The sequence below is a fragment of the Papilio machaon genome, chromosome 4 (assembly GCF_912999745.1).
Source record: "Papilio machaon chromosome 4, ilPapMach1.1, whole genome shotgun sequence".
Taxonomy (NCBI): domain Eukaryota; kingdom Metazoa; phylum Arthropoda; class Insecta; order Lepidoptera; family Papilionidae; genus Papilio; species Papilio machaon.
Genome location: NC_059989.1, coordinates 3,815,083 through 3,837,068, shown reverse-complemented (window position 1 = coordinate 3,837,068; position 21,986 = coordinate 3,815,083). Strand labels below are relative to the sequence as shown.

Genomic DNA, 21,986 nt, shown 5'->3' with positions numbered 1-21,986 from the left:
CGCATGGAATTTTTTCTAATTCAATGTTATGGTAACTACCATCACTTGACATATGTAATATATTTATGTACCCTAAGCATTCAGCATTCATACACCCACAAATACACAAATCCTCACAAACTAATATATTGAATATAATTACAATAAATCACAATATTATAAAATACGAATGTTTGGTTGTTTGTTACCAGGTAACTACAGAACAACTGTTAATTTTTAAAACGAAGTTGCGGGGATAGCTAGTTTAATATAATTTAACGTAACCTTACTATGGACAGCTAGGAATGAATTTCAAATAACGTATACCATTTAGGTAAATGAAAACGAGACTATATCAAATTATAGTTTCAATCCATTACTCTAGAGACAATGTGGACAGCGGAGTTAGGAGTGCCGGTAATAGAATAGCCAGGTCGAGGCACTGACGTAAACATACATAAATGAATGAATACTATGACGATGATTAAAACATATCTTGTTTCCAATTATCGGGTGCTGACACTTTTATTGGGATCAAGGGCAATCTCCTAGATGTATTAATTCGCATATTAATTTTTTTTTATAATTGTTATTAATAAAAAGCTGTTGCCAGTGACTACCTCCGCGCGGAATTAGAAAAAAAATCTTATTTACTAACCTATGTGTTCTTCCAGACTATGTTCTAAATCTATGCAAAATTTCAATGAGATCCGTTTAGCGGTGTCGGTGATATCTTGTAACAAACATCCATCCATCTAAACATTCGCATTTATAATATTAGTAAGATATACATCTTTAGCATAAGTTGAACATACTTAGATTTGGGCGCACTTATAAATGAAATTGTTATAATTTTTTAATTTAGAATTTAAATGTTCTGTTATTCATAGAATTATCCGTTTCTTAATACTTAAATATTTTAATTTTTCTTTGAAATGGTAAATATTTATCATAAAGACTGTCTCATATGACAGGCTTTTATGATGAGCAGCACACACATTATTATGACGTTCACATGGAATTTACATTGTTCACTGCTATATGATTACTCTTGAAATACACTCATTAGAAACTGTCACCAGACGCGAATGGAAATCTGTATTACATTCACATTTCAATTTTTGACAATATAACTGCGAAAATAAACGTAGGTACGTACCCTTACAAGATGGACTGATGTGGAGATTAGGATTCCCGAACGGGACTGAAGTAAAAGTGCTTGAGTAAATCATAGTGGGTCACTCCAGTAAATTTTCAGTGCTTTTTTGGGTTTTGTAGCATAAGAGAGCATTGGTTGCTTCATATCATTCTCTCTATGAACTTTACTATTTACATATATTATTATAAAGCGAAGATAAAATAATAGTATTGAGATAATAATTAGTCATTGGTTATGCTAAGTGAACGAAAGTCTAATGCTAAGTCTGTCTAGTGATGTGACACGATAGTAAATAAGGTAAACAAGTAAATAAATTATATCATGAAATTTTACACAAGTCTAGCTACCTTAAATTACAAAAACTACTCACCAGATTCTATTTTTCTAAATATATTTTTTTCTATCTTTCATAAGACGTTATCAGATTGATGAATACTGAAGAACTGTGGTCATGATGCCTTTTCAGTGTTTGTTTACAAACAGACCGAGCGCGCAATGTACACATGAGACACACAAACACTCTCCTAGCAAACCATGAACGTCCGTCATTATTGACCCGTGTAACATCACTGCATGTCGTCGGGTTTTACGCGCAGTGGTAGAACACAACTTGTGGGTTGTTAAAACTGGGGGTTCATTGAATAACGGCTTATTTAAGAAAAATGGCGATAAGTAAATTGTAGTAATAACAGTATATTCTTTTATAACAATATTTGAGGTTATTGACATTTCATAGACTGTGATTGCCGACATAAACGGACTGTATCGGACTGTCGGTATTGAGCGCCCAGTCCCTGATCTAATTTTAATATTTTCACCATAGGTACTCCAATAATTTTATTCTCATTAATTAAAAGTGCTTCCTTGTGTAGTTTTATATAAAACAGCATTCGTTTAGTTAATATACAGTCAAATCTCTGAGTCGCGATCCCGGTTCCATTATTCGAAGGCAAAAAATTGTACGCAAATTCCGAACTCACGTCAAAATATTTAGGCAGCAGTTTCGGTTTCCGCGGCACATTTACGGCATCATCTTTGTATGTGGAATTTTGACCAACAAATCTACCTATTTTTCTGAGATACAAGTGTGTTAAAAATATATCAACGGAATATCCATTCAACAACTTGTAAATATTATCAGGTAAAATACCACGCTTAAGGAAAGATGTAAACGAAATAGGGCGAAAACCGTACTTTTTAACATGTATTAATTAAAGATATGCCTCATATTTCCTATTAAAAACGCGACATCAAAAAAACTTTTGAATTGTTTAATTTTGTTTAACTTTTACTTTATCCTCTTTATTATAAGCTCAATATAAAACATTTAATCAATCACACAACGTTAATCTCTACTTCATTCTAAAGTTTATTGATTATTAAAGTTTTTTTTATTTAAATAGAATCGGTATTAATTTTCGCGGATATCCAAAACATGTTTGCTAACAATCTGATCGATGGATTAATTCAAAAAAAAAAAAGGTTTTATAAACATTGATTTTAACTTAGTAAATATTTCATGAACTCTTAGTTTTACATCACAAAATGGAGCAGTGTTGGGTAATCGGAAACTGTTTTATGTCATGGCCTTATTGATACTAGACCATCACTGCCGGGTAATGCAACACGATGCGCCGTACTATTAGCACGTCACACGTCGTACATCAATGACAAACTGACTGCATTCGTGTGTTTTCATTCTCCAAACACTCGTACAAAAGATTGATACAAAGTACAATAGCTTGCACGTAATACCTATTTACACCATTCGTCGTAATATGGTGCAAATGGATATATAGTCGAACTAGATAAGCAAGAAACCCCTTAAAGGGACAAATATATCGCGGTCCATTGGACTCTCGCTGATCCAGGTTCGACTTAATTTATAACTAGCAGAAATTCTTCCTGTATGACAACTTGGTTATTGTCAGTGCATAGCTGATGCTGTAGGTATATCTAATATATAAAATTCTCGTGTCACAGTTTTCGTTCCCGTACTCCTCCGAAACGGCTTGACCGATTCTCATGAAATTTTGTGAGCATATTCAGTAGGTCTGAGAATCGGCCAACATCTATTTTTCATACCCCCCCCCCATTTTTTAACTGCGCGCGGACGGAGTCGCGGGCGACAGCTAGTTTCACTATATTTTTTTTTTCGTGAATGTACGTAAATAATATTTAACCATACGGGTGAACGTCCTTCTATTTTCGTTGCCTAATGGTAAAAATGTGTGGTATTGTTTATGGATTCACGAGTTATTACTTTTGTCATCACTCTTCTAGGCCATTTTCAAAGGTCATTAAATTTCAATGTTTGCGGATATAATTTATTAAAGTGTTTTTTTGCGAACTCATGGTACGAGTATCTCGTACCTAATTTATTGATTCATTTATTTTTATCAGTCGTTAGTCTATGTCTATTGTTACTTATGAATATTTTTACATGGTTAATTCAAAATATGTAATTAAGTCTACTTACAAAACATGAGTTTATAAAAGTGTATATTGTACACTTGTATAGTGTTATAAATGCGAATGTTTACATAGATGTATGTATGTATGGATGGATGTTTGTTTGAAGGTATCTCCAGAACGGCTGCATGGATCTCGATGAAATTTGGTATAGATGTAGAACGTAATCTGGAAGAACACATAGGCTACTAGTAAAGTATTTTTCAGTCGCCGGCGACAGCTAGTATTCTAATTATTATTAGACTTTCAGGTAATATAGAAAGGTAGAATAAGAATTTGAAGTTCTCTTTTTATCTATAACAAAGTTACGATGGTATCAAGAGTGACTTTAGTTGCTTTGAGAAATCCTTTTCTGGTACAGCCATGTTCGCCTAGTTCGTCTGGTTCGGCCCTTCTTGCCAGACGTATTATTGAAATGGTAGATATGTTGTTTTATGTCGTATTGTTAAATTAAATATAATTCAGCGGATATAACTAGCCTTTAAATTCAAAAATCACTTGACTGATGATAGTTATTTAATATTCTTATCAAGTTTATAGCACTCGAGTGTGTATTGTTCGCCGAAGCCCTCAATATCCACACTTATGTTAATTTCTAGTTGTATTAAAACGCTAAGAGAGTGACTGTAACAAATTGAAATATTATCTTCGATTATCATCGGAAAAGACAAGCAAAGAAAATTAGCGAATATATGTTGGCGATAACAAATTATAAATTTAACTATGAATTATTAAATGCAGACAAAGTTTGGTGATAAGAAGTGCATTGTTATATTGTCCTTTAAATTTTTGACAGTCATAATTATCGGTGAATTACCGAATGGGTGTGCCATGATGACGCTTTTGCGAATCCTTGTTTATAAGTTAACAAGAAAATATCATTAGTTAATTGAAATTTATTAATTGAAGATATTCGAATTATATTAGGTACATTGTAAGTGTACTTCAATTATATACCTCTTATACATAACGTTATGTAGTTAAGGCTGTTAGCTCTACTGGGACCCTGGGAGAGATTTCACCGACGCTGTTATGTTACGTAGCTCAGCACAAACAAATTAACATTAATTTCAACTTGTGTCTCTTTACATTAGCAAGCAATTTTAAGCGCTAAATATCAATTTAGCTAAATTTTTCTTCTTACTTATATTATAAATGCGAATGTTTAGGTGGATAAATGGATGGATGGTTGTTAGTTTGAAGGTATCTCCAGAACGCCTCAACGGATCTGGATGGATCTCGATTTGGCATATCGCCATAGTCGGGAAGAACACATTATGGGTTACTAATTAAGTTTTAGTTATTTCCCGCAGACGGAGTCGCGAACGACAGCTATTGTGTTATAGTATATTTCTATACAAATAAAAAAATGCAAAATTAAATTAATAAGATGTTTATTTTTTAAGATTAAAATTAAACACAAAAAATATGAAGAAGTGTTTTTAATTTCTTATTAATGTAGAATAAATGTAAGAAAATTAAATGCTTCAAGTATCACTTAAAATTAATACACTTGGTTTTTTTTAATACTGCGCTGACGAAGTCGCGGAAAAAAGCTAGTTAGGTTATAGAAAATACACATATTGACATAAAGAATTTTAAATTTATGGTCATAAATGGAAAAAAAATTATGGGTAAAATTTAATCAAAAATGTTTTTACGACTTTTATTTATAAGGATTTAAATGAAGAAATATTATAGAATGAATGTTTTAAACATTGTAGTTTTTCTATTACTGAAAAGCTAAACGTACAAAAATACGAATAAGATTGTAAGAGAAGAACCTGGATATATTTCTAGACATAGGTTCAAATCGTAACTATACACAAAAATTTTCTTTTTACAAAAATTAAATTTCTTAGATTAACGAGGTAAGCAGAAGTAGACTGTAGAGCTGGAACAAACGTAAAATACGTATAGTAAATATATCACTTTAAGTCTAGATTAGACTTAGGTATTGAGCAGATATTTATCATTACCTATATGAAAAAAATCGAGTACAAATTAGATCTTGAATTGTTGCAATTGTAAATTATTATTAATAAAAAATATCACAGATCAAATAATACAATTTTCGTTTTAAAATAATAAAAAAATATTTTTAAGTCTTACAGTTAACAATTTTCTCGCATACGCAAAACAAGCGATCTTTGTACTGTATGGTACATTTGCCGAAATTTCGGTAAGGAGATATAACGCTTATTTGACCTATTAGATGCAATTTCGATTTGTCTTTCATAATAGTAGCTTCATACGACATATTTCCCGGCGTTAATGTGATAGCAACAACATAATAAATATTGATTCCTGCTTTATCGTAGTAATAATGGACTCTATTAACTTTGCCTAGTGACAAATTCGTGCATGTCCAACAAGATTTCGTCTTCACAGACGCTATTGTACTCTTAATATGGGATACGACAAATTGCACGGTTTTTGTCCGCTCGTTATCTTCTCTGAGAAGGGGATATACTTCGTGACAGCTGCACCACTTATCGTTAACCGCGACATCCTGGCATGTACGATTCGGATTAACTACATCGAACATACTTTGACACTTTGGACATCCTTCGGAACCAGATTTATGTTCAGTGGGTATATGATTAACATCTCTTATAGTAAGAAACAGATCATATGGAGTTATCAATCTAAATTGATTAATTTTTAAAGACTCCATTATAGTAGGATGGTTAAGTTTAAATATATCCGGTATCCAAGTGAAAAGAAACGGCAGACGCTCGTCGTAATAAGATTCAACATACATACGGTGATCACCGAAACGAATGCCATGATCGCTGAAGAAGAATATAAAGGTGTCATTAAGAACAGCGATATCAGATAATTTCTTAAAAAACTCTTCAAAAAGTTTATCTGCATCCTCGGGACGGCTGTGTATATTGTGACTGAAAGAATTTATCCAGAAGAAACCAAAATTGCGTACTTTTCTGTATGTGTGCACAAAATCAAAAGCGTAGTCTAGTACGTGTTGCCCTGATAAGTACTTTCCAGAACATACTTGTGATTTGTTACCGATTTCGAGTTCATTTTTGAGAAAAAATGGTCGCATATAATGGTCAGTAGGGGGAGAACGGAATGCGTAATTTCTGCTAAATGTATCCGGCAGTCGCAGATAATCTTCGCCGTATGCTGTTACGTAGTTTGCTCTCTTAAAATAGCTCCACAATATAAAGTCGTTGCAGGAAAACATTTTTCCCGCGCAGTTCTTAATAATTGATGATATATTTTTGCCAGTTAGTGCAGCCATTATATTCGGTATAGTGTTGTCTCCAATCTAAAAATTTTCAAAATCATTATTTAAAAAGTCATTTTATCGTTGATCATAATATTGATATCATAGTCATTTAAAAAAAAAGCAAATATAAAAGACCGTTAATCAATCATATTGTATGTAAAATCTCGATTGTCAATGGAAATGCAAAACACTTCGATTTATTGATTTCTCTACTTAACAAGAAGTTGAGACAAGAAGAATTTGCCGGGGAATTCCTAGAAAGACGTCATTATATTTTACTAACTTTGACTTATAAAGTCTGATTTTAAATAAGAGTTAAGGTGTTTAAATATGTAGAATAATACCTACGCAGGGAAATAACATTTTGTTCGAGTTACAAAATCTGAACAATTCGAGATACCGAGTAATTGAGGGTTCAGTGGAAGAGAACAGCATTTTTTTCGACTAATTGACGATTTCGACGTACACAGTTCGAGTTAGAGATTCCACTGTATTACATTAATAAAATTAAAAAAAACATTTTAATGAATATTTAAATTGCTCACACACAGAATGAAATTTTAACGGTTTTGTACATACACATCGTTATGTTACGATCCATTTTATATAAAATTAGTGCAAAAGTTTTAATATATTACCTTATGATATCCTTTAAAACTAAGCCAAAGATTTTTCTTTAAGTACTCAGCTGTACGCGTCATTGTTTGCTCCAGCCGTCGTAATGACATAGAATCCAAGCCAAGGATAAGTACGTTGTAATTATTTTTTAATGTAGATTTATTTTTATTCGTATTGTTTTTTCTCTTAATAAAGCTATAAACATCATCGTAAATGATACGCGAATTGTTTCTTAAATCCTTTTCAAAACATTGCACATTTATAAAATCGTCCTCTAGTTTAAAAACGTCACTTGACTGCATTAGTATACAAGAAGAATACCTGAAATAGGATTAAAAAATAACTGACATTTATCTAAGCTTTTAAAATCTTGAAGTACATATATTTTACATATGTAGTGCTAGTAATTACCTTAATTTTCTTATATTTCTTGGCGGAAAATATTGCTTAAAAAACCTGTAACAGCAATAAAAATTATTATTTTTTCCTAAATAACGACTCAGTATTCTTTCATCGACAAAATATTGTATTGCGTTTGGGCCAAATTTCTTTAACAAAACAGCTCGTTTCCCACAGTCAATGCTTCTGCTACTCACTGCGTGTTTCTTGAAATTTAACACTGATATTGGAATTTGACATCCGACCGTGTCCACTATATACTCTGTAAGAAGTTTAAATTAAAAAAAGTATTATTAAACACTACAGTGAATTTGTATATACAGTACTTAATTAATAAAAAACAACCTTGTTTAATAATTTTCTTGACTCTTTGGTCTACGGAAGTTAAGGTTTTATAGTCAGGTTGAATTGTGTGAAATTTGGATATATGGTACCACTGATATAGAAGTAGTGTGAATAAGAAAGTGCTGATTGCTGCCATCCATAATGCCATCTGAATCTGTTTCATTTTTGTTTGATTTTTAATTATTTAACCTGTAATAATTTTTAATATTATTTAAGTAGTTTAATAAATAAGATTAAGTAATTAAGTAGTCTAATAACCGACCGAATAAGTGGTCAGTAGATGCAAACCAGCATTGGAACAACCAAATTGCTATTGTTCTAGAACATAGTCTTTAAATCTTCCTACATTATATACGTATGTACGATTGAATATAATCATCACAGTAGTAGTTTGTTTTAAGTTACAAGTTAACATGAGTAGCAGTTGTACTAACAAATTGTGTTGGCCGCGCTGTGCTATTGTTTAGTCGTGTATTGTATTTCAAGGGTAAACTTACATTTAGCTAATTTCTGCTATACCCAATATTAGCGTGAAAAATGAATTACAGAATATTTGAATGTTTTAAAGATGTTCCATTAGATTCGGTTTGGTGGATTTTAGTTTCGAAAGAATTTGAGTCTTCTTGTACTGTTATTCATGAGATCATATTTTTTGAAGATTTATTTGCATTTGCATATCTTGCTTTACGAAATTGGAAGAGGAAAATCATTGATATTGGTTTTTCATAGATATTGCCGTCTATTCGTATGAATAATAACGTATAATTTAATCAAATAATTAATTAATATATCGCTTGGAAACAAGCGAGCGGTTACATTCAGTCATATCTTTTGCGATAGTTAATTACTCGTAGTTATACTAAAATATTTAAGTAAAAAACATCAACATATTACAACACCATTTCTTACAATATTATTAGCAAAAATTCAAAATTAATTAATTTATAAATTTTAAAGGTAAGTAGAGCAGTGTCATGTTCTTTTATCCGCTTTAAATACATGCAATTGAACATTATTTTAAACTACGTTTCTTCATTATAAAAGACTAATTTCGGAGGTCGTTTTGTATTCATAACATCTAGTCATGCGTAAACTTGAGGCAATTTATTATTACATTATCTTCCTTACTAAAAGACACGTGAATACACCTTGACGCGTTAAATATTATTAATACAAGGTTCGTTGAGTAAACGTCTATAATGTTATGAAAAACCCATGGTACGAAAGTGTAAAATTATAATAAACATTGACACAAAGTCAACAAAAAATCAAGACGGATATTTATACAACAAAAATACCTCCCATATCTGGAATTCGAATACTGTGGGAAACTATTCTTAAATTAATAAATTGGAAATAGTTTATAGCTTATAAAAACTTGTGATGAAACTATTATATATTAAAAACTTAATGACTCTTCTATATCGTCCTACAATACATAAAAATACACTTCGTTTTTTTTTTAAAAACACTTCGTTCACAAGGATTATTACAATATTCAAAAATTACCTCTCCTATTACGAAGCACTACACAAAAAATATAACTTACGAATTCTTAAACTCACTTGCATATTATAATTAAGACGAATAATTTGCTGTTTTAAGGCTGAGTTTTTTTTTTAACATTTACAGTTGTTTAGTTCTTATTACCCCTAGTTTACACCACTTCACTTAAACACAATGCACTCGAAAGAGGCTGCGTCGCCATTTCTGTTTTTCCGAGAGGAATCTTAACGCACGCGCTTTAGAGAGCTTTATTAACGTCAATTAAATCTTAAAAAAAACTATGTAATATTTTTAACTTATGATAAAAAACTAAAGCTTGTGTTGAAATTTAGAATAAGCTCTTAAATTTTTTTTTATTTGGAAAAATGTAGCTTGATCTAGTCTAAATGTACGAATGTCGATTTTTTTCTAATGATTTTTAATATTAAATAAACATAGTATTGGACTCTAGAATTGATTTTTGTGATTTAATTGTTTTTTTACTTTTTGACGCGAATTTAAATATTAGAAGACACTGCCATCTTTTGTTTGTTATTAAAAGCTTCACGATCTTGATTATTTAATCAGATTATAGTACTCTTGTTGGACGATAGGTGGCGGTGCATACTCAGCTTACCTGTGATTTTCCAGTGTAGAAACTTGTGTAAAAATTTATTCCTATGCATTCTTTTAAAAAAAAAAAAAACAGCTACGTGTGTTTTCATACAAGTGTTTCGGCAATGGGATTTCATGGTAAGGCAAGGGGTTATTTTATGATACAATTGTTATAATTCAATTAATTTTTAACTTCATACTATAGTAGTCTTTTTGTGAACTTCAAAGTAAGGATGTAGCTATGAAAAAAGTAGGAAACGTTTGAAAGGGACTGAAATTGAAACAAATATTTAGTCATATAAAAGTTTTTAATAAATAATTCGATCGCATTCACACACACACACACAACACACTATATTACAATAAGTTACAATCTTAATATAAATATAACACTAAAGCAAATGTAATTGAGTCTTTAAGGCTTAATTAATCATAAATATAAACTATAAAAATTTATATGGAAATTTTTCAAACTGGATTTGAAATACAAAAAAAAAAATTTATATATACTTTGTGATTTTTTCTGTATTACATAGATTCGGTGGTTAGATTACAAATTGATATATGGACATAACAATTAACCGTGGGCTGTGGGCAAATATCGTAAAAGGTCCGTTAACTATTCATTTTAAATAGAAATACATAAATAAATGATTTCGTTATAATCTAATATATTAAAAACGTACATTTTGTTCAGATTTCTTCCAAATTTATGTAAATTTTGCTGTAAATCATTTTATTAAAAATATTAGTAGGTACTAAAATTGGTTGTTTAAATTCAGCTAACAGATTATAAAATCGTTTGAATAAAAAGTAGGGCCGGATGATTTGATAAAATTAGTTCTTATAATCCTCCACTATAAAGTTTAAATTCTATTTGTGAATTATATTTAATAAACAGGCCATACGAAAAATAGATGGAGAAATGCTAATATAAAAATAGTGTAAATTTATATTTACAAGTGTTTTCTTATTTATTATCCAACTAGTGGTAGTTTTACTGTAAAATAAAATAAAAAGTAATAAATAAAATATATAAATAAATCTTCAGTCTTATAGTATGCATAATACAAAAGTAAAAAAATCTAAGTATTTAGAAATATAAGCAGATAAAAATGATCTGAGTAGACTCGAACAGAACCTTAAAACTAAACTTTAAGTTATTGAAATGAAAAGAACAAATCGAACATAAACAAATTTCAAACAAAAAAAAACTAAAGTTACGAATATAAACTTAGTGCCATTTTTTATGAAAAAGTATAAAAAGGCAAATAATATATTTAAAATTATTACTTATACAGTAAAACAAAAATAAAAAAACTTAATTTTCATTTCGGAATGACAAAACCAAAGATTTTTTGCTTTACAATACTTAGTCGAAAATTACAAGACAAAAGTTTATTATTTCCCTTTACACATCTAGAATATGAATGTCTAATCTGAATGTCACTGGATTAATAATTGATTTAACATGTATTTTTTAATTTACAAAATTCTCATTTTAAAGTGAGATCCATATGGAAAAATTTTGTTAAATTATTTTTTTATGTGAAATTATAATTTTCAATCTTCTTTCAATTTGGATGGAGATGGACATTCTGAAAAACAAATAAAAATAATTTTAATAAAACAATTGTATATTTTCATTTAGTTATTATATTAAGTGTATACAGACTTAGCACTTAGAACTTCTATTAAGTTCATTGACCTACATAAGACCTAAATTGATGAAATTAATAGTTGACTCATGGTAATTCTTCAGTAATGGCTCGTCATCATCTCTGTATCTCCTTGCCTCATGCCAGTCACGTGGAGTCTTAGTACAAGATTTTTATAAACCTTAATATTTTGCCTTAATTTTTAAGGCCTGTCGCCTGACTGTCGCCAACCATAATTAGGAGAGAAATTAAAATTATATATTTATCTTTTTAAATAAATTCAGTTATGATTGGTGCCACCATTGGTCTTGGTATGTAACTGTTTCGAAACTACAAAGTCACAAATCATTCAGGCGCTTCTTTCAGAATTTTTTCAACTCTAAAACGACCTTACCTCACACAATGTGTACGACCATAAAGTATACTTGCCTTTGGCAGTTAAAGTGATACCATTAATGATCTCGCTTTGAGGCTGATAAGAATTAGTGTATGTATTGGCCGTTTATAGTTTTTTGGCGGTTCAAGGTAAACTGCGCGTTGCGCAGCGCTTGTCCCCTTGAATCTATAAGCCCCATACCTAAAAATATAATCTGCGCAGCAACTCGTGCGATGGTTCGAGCCGCCAAGATGTTGGAATTGTATAATACTCACTGCAAACAGAGCAGGCAATCTCGTCGCTGTTGTCGCCGCAGCCGTCGCGGCCCGAACAGGCAACAGCCGTGCTGCGACATCGTCCGTTGCCGCACCGAAGCGGGCAGAAGTCCGCCGCACGCCATCTGAAATTATAACACATGAAATTACGCTTTCTAATTTCTGTACCATGTCTCAAAATAGGGTCTTTTCTTCTAAAACATGTGCTAATCTACCAAAAGATATGCCAATCTAAAAGGTCTCAGAATTTTTTGCACTAAAACGACTTCATTGTACTAGACTAGAACAGTGAAAATTGTTCAAGAAACAATTGCGTATCGCTAATTAACGCCGAGTCAGTGTAATTTAACTTTATGACTCACTTATAAAACTTGCAACAAAAAGACCTCACTTCTCTAACATTCTAACAGTATTTTGAGCGAGGTCAAAATGCACCATGCTTTTTAAGCACGTGTCGCTTAATAGGTCAAGCTTCACGCATATGAACAAAATGTGTGCGATCTAAATACCATAATACCACGGTATTATACGACGGTGTTTGCTGCCATTGTGTGGTACTATTTGGTAAGCAAACAAAACGAAACTCGACCTCATTTCGAATGGAAAGAATTTATTACCCTTTAATAAATTCCGCAATCAGAGAGCTATTACGAGTAGGACAACTAACTACAAAAGCTGTATTAAATTGTTAAATTTACTAGTAAATAATAATAAGTTACCTTGATTGTTCATTACACAGATGTGGTGGCTCATCTGAACCGTCTTTGCAGGAGATAATCGCGTTGCAGAATTCATATTCGGGTAAACACTCTCCCGACCCGCATCGGAAAGTATGACGCGGACATCTGTAAAAAGAATAGACATTATTATACAGCAGTCTCTATGAAATTCTATACTCATAGTCATAGGATAAGTTTTTTGAATATCATATCGCGAAGTATGCAATGTATCGGACCTCATGTAAGGATGTGAAATAGATATATTTTTGCGTCTAGTGCATTCGTATAGCACCTCTGATATTTATAATTGATAAGATTTTGATCGTTCATAATGCTGGTTTAGCCACATACCCCTTGCGCTTGGTGGCTCGGCAGTTCTTCTCGTCCTCACCCCCGGGGCACTGAACGCTGCCGTCACAGCGCGCTGCACGCGATACGCACTGCCCTCCCGGACCGCCACAACGGAACGCGTGCATGGGGCAACGCTCACCCGAACCATCTGAAGATGATTTTACAATAAGTACTTGTACTGTTGAGGGACATTTCAGAAGAAAATATATGTACCGATCAGATACAGGCACTTTTATTATAAGAAGCGTTTTAATAAAAGTAAAGAAAGAAAGAGAGAGTATTTGTGTGCAATGAGATGAATCAGTGCGTAGATAGATAATAGTAAGCGACCTTTCCCGCTGCCTTCGCATTTCTCGTCGGAGCCGTCGGGGCAGTCTTTACGGCCGTCGCACACGAAGAACCAGCTGATGCACGCCCCCGTCGAACGACACTAAAATAAATCAGATAACTGTACCTGTTGTTTCGACAGAAAAGTATTAGCGCAATAAGATATTACGCATTAATAACTCTCTACTGTCACGAGTTAACTTGTTTAACCTAATTTGACCTAACCATAGGAAGCAATTTTTCAAGTAGAGCGCTCGAGTTTTTCACTGAAAAGTTAACAAAATCGATGATCATCATCAAATTACAATATAGATATGCCACCGGCAAATCATTTACGCCACCCAATTACAATTTACCTTAGTAATTACTCTCAATTATGTCACAGTACTAAATTATTCTTACCTGGAAAGTTCCCGGCAGACATCCCCTATTCCGAGCCGAACACGCGGATGTCGAGTTGGTGCGGAACGCGCAATCGCATCGTTTGTTCACACACTTGGAGTATACGTCCACTTGATGACATTGCGAGTCTCGTATACAGGGCATGCCCAGAGATGCTGGCCCAAGGTAAAACACGGAGGATACTTCGGCGCGGATACGGTTTTTATCTGAAACCGTAAGGAGGTATTAAAATTTTATTTGATGTGTGATTTAATGTATAATTAATACCCTTGCATTAAATTAAACCGACCTTTTGATGAAGATTTCTTAGGATGTCCACCTTTGAAAGGCTTAACAGAACTCGTTTGTTGTTCCTTTACTCCTCCGCCCTTTTTATTTGCTTTCTTTTCAGTGGTCGGTTGTGTCACCACTCTGTACACAGGTTGGTCATTTGCATGCAAATTGGCTGTCATTTCTTCTACGCGAATTATATCACTGTGATCACCTTCTTGTCTGTTCGCGACTGGCAACTGTTTTACCGGTTCTAGTGTAGGTGTTTTTAAAACCGATTGCAGCAATGAATTGCCCCCTTCTTCTGTAGTTAACACGTCATTTTTGCCTGGTATCGTTGGTAGCTTACTCGGTTCAACCTCATCGGAGTCAATTAAGTGACTGAGAGGCACAAAAGTTTCAAGGGAGCCTGGATTTATGACTGCAGGTAAGTTTAAACTTTTTATTGGCGTTTGAATATTATGTTCAGTTTCTTTTGAGGCTTCAACAACCAAAGGTTGATTCACGAGACCTTGATCGATGACCACTGCCTCAGTGGAGAATGTTGGTATCTTCTGCGTGATGCAGCGATCTCCAATTTGTTTGAAAAACATATTGCACGCACACCGTCCGAAAAGATTTGGGATTACGAATTCGCAATGGCTCTCCTTATCCCATAAACGGCAATGCTCGTTGCTATAACATACATGGCTTGGGGGAGCGGCTGGAATGTAGTAAATGAAAATGCTTTTAGTATTGATTTGTAGTGATTTAGAGACACGGCGATATCGCGTAATAGTTTGATAGCACCGTGATTATAGTCGGAGAAAACGCCATTAACTATTTCAAGTTGCTATTTTCTCGATAATGCTTGCAAGTTTAATAAATTCCTTAATAATAAGTCTGTCTATATACGTATTATGCGCTTGATACATGAAACTTCTCCAACCTGTTTTTTATTAATCGTTTTCATACTTTACGTTTAGTGTAAAATTTACGTTATACCTTAATTATTATTGTATTTTGTCACAATACATTTTAAGTAACGACGAAAATATTGGTACTGTCTTTCTCACGAATTACATCTATAAATATTTGGAGAATTTAAAAAATATCGATGAAACCAAACTAATTTGTTTAAAAATATATTTACCAGGTCAAACTATGCTTTATTCAGTTTGACTTCCTTTGTCTAATAAAGCAATTTAAAATAATCGATGCAATATAATACACAAGTGGTAATATGATTAGTTTTTATGCCATAATCTAGTACAATGTAGCAGAACACGCGAAGATCAAAATAAACTGGTTCATTCTTTACTTCAAAATGTCTTAATTTCATTACACTTTATCTTGCTTTTACGTTATAAAAACGGAAAAAAGTAGGCAGTTACTCGACTAACTGTTTTATGAAATAAGCATTAATTACAGCGTTTAATACACAGATGTAAATACTTTATCGTCCACATAACCGGAGCACATTGTATAAATACTTACAGTACCGGACATTACGGTATGTTATTTTCTACCGATCTAGATTTTCAAATGTTATAATGCGATGACTACGTAGATACCTTAGTTTACTTCGTCGAACAGTTAAGTTATATTCACACAATAACATAATAATAAAAGCGTTATGGTTGATAATAGGACCGGTTCACACGAGCGGCGTCGGCGGTTTCATCGCTACAATTGTCTTTACATTTTTTTTCTTCTCACAAACGTGAAGCAATACCATGCGGAAATTATTATCATTAGGCGGCGTTTACGATTTTAGAAAAAAAAATTGTCTGGTTAACTTATAGAACGAATTTGGACAAATTGCGTTTTGATACGATTCGATGTTTCAAAATTATTTTAAAAAGAATAGGTACGGATGTTACAAATCGAAAATTTTAATTTTGTATAATTATAATTAACTTTATTAAGCCTTTCGAAAATCATTATCAGAAAGTATTAAGTAAACATGTCCATTACTTAACACTTAATTTTCGACTTTCTTCTTGTTACTTTAGGAAATTACTTAACTCGTTTCGGTACGGTACATAATACAATTAGTGTCGTAATCTTACTAATATTATAAATGCGAATGTTTAGATGGATGAATGGATGTTTGTTTGAAGATATCTTCGGAACGGCCCAATAGATCTTGATGAACTTTGGCACACATATGCTACTTATTAAGTTTCTTTTTTAACTCCGCGCGGGCGGAGTCGCGGGCAACAGTTAGTCAACGATAGAGGTATAATATCTTTAGAAAAATAAAGCTTACTTTAAAGGTCAGTTACAAATTCTTTAAGAATATACATGAGGTTAGTTTTTTCTTAGAATGACATAATTAAGGTACAGTTACACGGACGTATTCATTAAATTGTTATTCTAGACAAAAACATTTATATTTTACTCTAGCGTTAAATGCTTATAGATCCAAGTTAATTGTTATAACACGGCAAGTAAGCACATCTATTGTCCATACAAATCGTTTCATATTATCATAATAAGGAGGTAATTTGTATGTATAGTGTAATGTAATATATGTAGACTTACGAGAGAGGCACGTATGTTTTCTGAATTGTAAATGTCCGTCGGTGCATCGACACACGCCTTCGAGGCAAGCGCTGAACGCCACTTTGAGGGTGCACTGCTCTGACACGATGCATTCGGAGCCCAATAGCGTTGCTGAAACAAGGGAAATTAATTAGATATGTTTAAACGAAAGTCAAATTAAGCAGAATTTTTAAAACTTGCAATAGAACAGTCAGTAACTGTAGAGGCTTGTTCAAAATTCTCTTTCCATCATTTCTTTTCTTTTTAATTGTGGCTTGACTTTATTGTTGAATTTAAAAAAAAACATTTGCACGGCTTAATAAGTGGTCTATATATACATTTACATACATATATATGTGTTTGTGAAATACAGTATTGTATCTGAAAACAGTTCACGTATTTTCTAATAATGAAGAGATGGGCGTAGCCTGTCCAATTCAATCCTTGTCAATGTGAAATGTAGGCGAACCGTTTAAGATTGCAGAGTTCATGACCCTAGGGCGGACTTGACCTAATTCAGTTTCAAGTTCACCGTTGGCTCCGTTTGGCTCCGTACGACTGGGCGGTGCTATTAATTTGCATCCAATGGACGTAATATTTCCGCTGCCGCTTCGCTCGAGCCACCCGTAATAAGGTTAACGTGTGCCCACATTCCAGTGATGATACGATCTTTTTCTTTGATGTAGCGATGCTCTAAAATGTACTTTCGTACCTTGACTTGTAAGTAGTCGGTTCGATTCATCTAACAGTAAGATCGAAGAATGCTGTCACTCCCTTCTTATCATTCTTTCTCCCACTGTCTTCATCTTATTCTTTTCAACTTATAGCTTATCGTTAAATGTTATTTATTAAAATTTAAAAGGCCAACTTTAAATCATAGCTATGTTTGTGAAAACGAATATGGTAATCACCATCCTGTCGTCATCGGCAAAATTTGTGCAGCGCCTCCTATCGAGCGTAAAGTACACCAAAAATCGCATTTTGACATAATTCACGTTGACGTAAAGAATGTGATTATCATTAAGGTTCTTTCTAGGTCCATTGGTCATTAATCCGTCGCGACAGACAATCTAACAAATGTGCTATTTAAAAAAAGAATTTCCTATCTGCCTTATTGTATTTCCTAATTTTTATATTATTATATAAAATTAATCGAAATTTTATTGCAAAAAACAGTCTTATTATCGAAACCCAGTTCCGGTTTTTTTAAAGAATGCATTCGAAAGTTTGTATAAAATATTTATTATTTAATGGCCGTATAAAAAACTTCTTATCTACATTGTGTCAATTACGACAAGTATTTAAAAAGTCTACTACCGCATAAAATACCACTATTTTTAACTTAATTTACTTTTTTATGTTAACACTTTTGTTTAATGTTGCGTAGTATTCCTTTTCCGTCATACGCATAGCTTCCGAATATTTAATGAACGACTGCCCACATTATTATTATAAGCGGACGTAGTTGTATAAATCATTTGATGATGTATCAAAATAGATGTTCTAATTATATATTGACTAGCTATTAATCAATGGTCAAGCGTGAAAGTTCCTCATTTACTTAATTACTGGTAATATATTTTGCCACTGTGAAGTTGTTTTACACAGATAAATTAACTCTAATGTTGTATTCTAGTTTGTTTTATACCTAACTAATCAGAAGTTGTAACAATCAAAATATGGCCAGTAGTGTCGGGGGCCTAGCACGCATATTTATGACAATCTCCATCGTATCGTCATCGACATTTTTATTACATTTTGCAGCGCTATCGAGCGTAAAGTACAACAAAGGCGGTTTTCACAAATATTCGTGTTAGGGTCATAGAGTAGTAATGTCGTTTAGAGTTTAAACCCGAAGTAGGTAAGTACTTACTTATTACAGAACCTTATATAATACAAGTTACATTGTAATTGTATTCAAAACTTTTTATATCCCTTAAATTGTCTATTCAATTAAATAATACAATGACACATAAATCCCAAAACACAGATCAAAACGATGAACATTCGCGGTTATTAGATTAGGTGCGCTCTGACAGCCGTGAAAAATGATTCGCGTGACTTTTATATTTCCAATCGCAACGATTTAATCTGCGGCCTATTTCTATAAATGCTTGCGATCGATAAGTTCAATCGCCTTCGATATAGAGGCGATGTTACACTTCAATCGTTAACAATAGAATTTTGTTGAATTAAACGATTATCGATTATATAGACGTATCGAGAACTGGCACGATCAAAATACAGATTTAAATAAAATATTCAATGTCAAGGTCTGGCCGATTATAAGAATTTGGATTACGAGCCTTTACATTCGGATTATGGATTCTATTAGCACGCAATCGTTATAAAAGTCGTTTGATCGTCTTGAATATTCCTGGAACGCGCATTAAGGAACCTTACTGTAAACCTACATACATGACTAAGAGATTGCTGGTACTTGGATAGCCTTTTACAGTCTGTGGGCCCTCTATCTTCATAACGGTTACTGTCCCGCGAGCCTTAAATCACCTGTTCGAATATTAGCAGTGTGCGTACGACACGCCTATGCAATACGATAGTGTAATACTCGAATGCAATAAGTTGTACATTGTTTGCCCACGTCTCTACGTTTCTAACTGCATTTGTTAGAACTGGCATTCATTCAACCATGTGACGTCACTATTACTGTTATTGTTTACGTTAATTGAAGACATGTTTTAACTCCAAAACTTGTAGATTCGTATAGCTTTACGCATTATACTTTATTACTATCCATAATTTAGACAAAATCCTGGAAAAAAACCATATTATCCACCACTACTATTACGATAATATACTAAATAATAGTTTCACTAGAGTTCTAGTTGGGCAAAGTGTATATCGATTAAATATTTCTAATGTTTTACTATTCGTTAGAAATTACCTGAACAGAGTCTCATAATATCTTTAAATTTGAAAAGCCATAATATATATATTGAAATACGATTTAAGATAATGTTACTTTATGTCTATGTGAATGAGTATCCAAAAATAAAAATAATAAAAAATATACGATACAATTATGATAAACCTTAAAATGGTAAAGAAATGTCGTCCCGGCAATATTTTTACAAATAAAAAGAACAATAATTATTTACCGTTTAAAATTGCCTCGCTTTCGTTGGCCTTATTTTTGTCAATGTAACCTTATCACTGTTAATAATTTCTCGAAGACATTTGAAGCAAAAAATAGGTGCAGACAGACAGGTCTGGGTACAAACAAAACAAGGTGTATATCAATTATGAGTGGGTTCACACAATTTTTGTTTTTGCTCATTAGTGTCAAGAGATCGTGTATTTCGTGGGCCTACATTGCACTACAATACAGTTCAACTTTTTCCTCTGATCTGGGTTAATGGACGAACTGTTCCGTGCTCGGGGTGAAGCTGTCATGTTATACTTGCTCATCATCTCGCGATCTTACCATAACACGCATATCACTCTTACTCTGCGTTCACATCGTTCTAAACTTTATATAAAATATGTTATTTCAATGAATGGAAACATAAAAGTTTTTAAAACTTATTTTACAAGTAAAGGTAGGAGAAGGTGTCCTATGAGATGGACTGACCAGATCAGAGCGGCTGTAGCTGTCCCCTTGCACCAATGTGCAAAAAAGTCTATACTAGGGTAGAGTGGCGGCGGCTCGTGAGGAGGTCACTGATCCCTGACCATGGCCAGTCTGTAAAGACTGCAGCGACGAAGAAGAAGAAAAATATTTCGTTGTTTGAAAGTAATTGTGATCACAAGACATTATATTTTAACAGTATAAAATTAATATACGTTATTTTTAGTAATACTACTGCTACATAAAATAACAGCTCACTAAACGTGAACAGTAAAATAGATGGTTAAGGAAACTGTATGTTTTATTACATTTTTATTTTAAATTTTATTTTGATACGTAATTATCGTGTTCTTTAAAATATTATATTTGTTTACAATGGAAAGCTTTCTCTTTTAAAAACAATTATTTATATTGATATTAATAAAACGTAAAAGTTAAATTCTATGTATCACTAAAATAATATTTTAGTCTTAATAACATGTACGTATTAGCGCTGGTGTTATAAGCAAAAATATTTTGACAGAAATCTTAAGTATACTAATATTATAAAAAGGAAAGATATGATTGTTCGTTTGTTTGTTTGTTTACATTGAATAGGCTCCGAAGCTACTGAATCGATTTAAAAAATTCTTCCACTGTTGGGAAGCTACTCTATCTCCGGGTGTCAGGCTAAATTTACAACTATATGTTTTCTAATTCCGCGCGGACGAAGTCTAAAAAAGTAATGTAAACAGTGATAAGGTTGGAATTGTGTTGTAATTTGTCAGTACGCATACACTACACGATTGTATGTTAACACCCTAACAACTAAACAAGGATTTATTGGTGCCGGTCACCGTCAATTGCGGTTTTTTTCTTTAAGTATAGATCGTTCAACGCGTCTTGAGGCCAGTCCCAATATCTTGTACGTAACGCGACTATAAACTTTGACATTTTATGGCGTCACAAAGTATTGCTAAAGTATAAACTGAAAGGAATATTCACGATAGGACAGAAAATTTTGTTAATAGTCAACAAGAAGTCGTCAAAAGTCGTTACGATCACCAAATGTTAGTTTGGTAAATAATAATTTTCTGCTTCTTTTTTATTGGGTATATCAAATGATAGGAACGATCTTGTAACCAATCAACAACATTCTTGAAAATGTTTACAAAGTTTTTGCTTTACC

At 32.7% G+C, this 21,986-nt stretch overlaps 2 protein-coding genes across 2 annotated transcripts in view; both read right to left on the bottom strand.

Annotated features, from left to right (window-relative positions):
- Nucleotides 1–5,711: 5,711 nt before the first annotated feature.
- LOC106718378 lies at nucleotides 5,712–8,144 on the bottom strand. Its single transcript, XM_014512450.2, has 4 exons — nucleotides 8,078–8,144; nucleotides 7,893–7,937; nucleotides 7,502–7,802; nucleotides 5,712–6,902 (listed from the first exon to the last, which is right to left on the bottom strand). Exons 3-4 carry the CDS (start codon nucleotides 7,781–7,783, stop codon nucleotides 5,712–5,714), a joined length of 1,473 nt encoding a protein of 490 aa, XP_014367936.2. The 5' UTR covers nucleotides 7,784–7,802; nucleotides 7,893–7,937; nucleotides 8,078–8,144.
- Nucleotides 8,145–11,738: 3,594 nt separating this feature from the next.
- Nucleotides 11,739–21,986, bottom strand: part of LOC106718453 — a 28,423-nt gene continuing 18,175 nt past the window's right edge. Inside the window, exons 3-10 of the mRNA XM_014512539.2 lie at nucleotides 17,230–17,361; nucleotides 14,723–15,406; nucleotides 14,434–14,639; nucleotides 14,035–14,134; nucleotides 13,705–13,852; nucleotides 13,354–13,479; nucleotides 12,635–12,759; nucleotides 11,739–11,923 (exon numbers count right to left, since the gene is read on the bottom strand). Coding sequence (XP_014368025.2) covers nucleotides 11,889–11,923; nucleotides 12,635–12,759; nucleotides 13,354–13,479; nucleotides 13,705–13,852; nucleotides 14,035–14,134; nucleotides 14,434–14,639; nucleotides 14,723–15,406; nucleotides 17,230–17,361 — 1,556 coding nt within the window. The 3' untranslated portion in view covers nucleotides 11,739–11,888. The remainder of the gene's footprint in view (nucleotides 11,924–12,634; nucleotides 12,760–13,353; nucleotides 13,480–13,704; nucleotides 13,853–14,034; nucleotides 14,135–14,433; nucleotides 14,640–14,722; nucleotides 15,407–17,229; nucleotides 17,362–21,986) is intronic.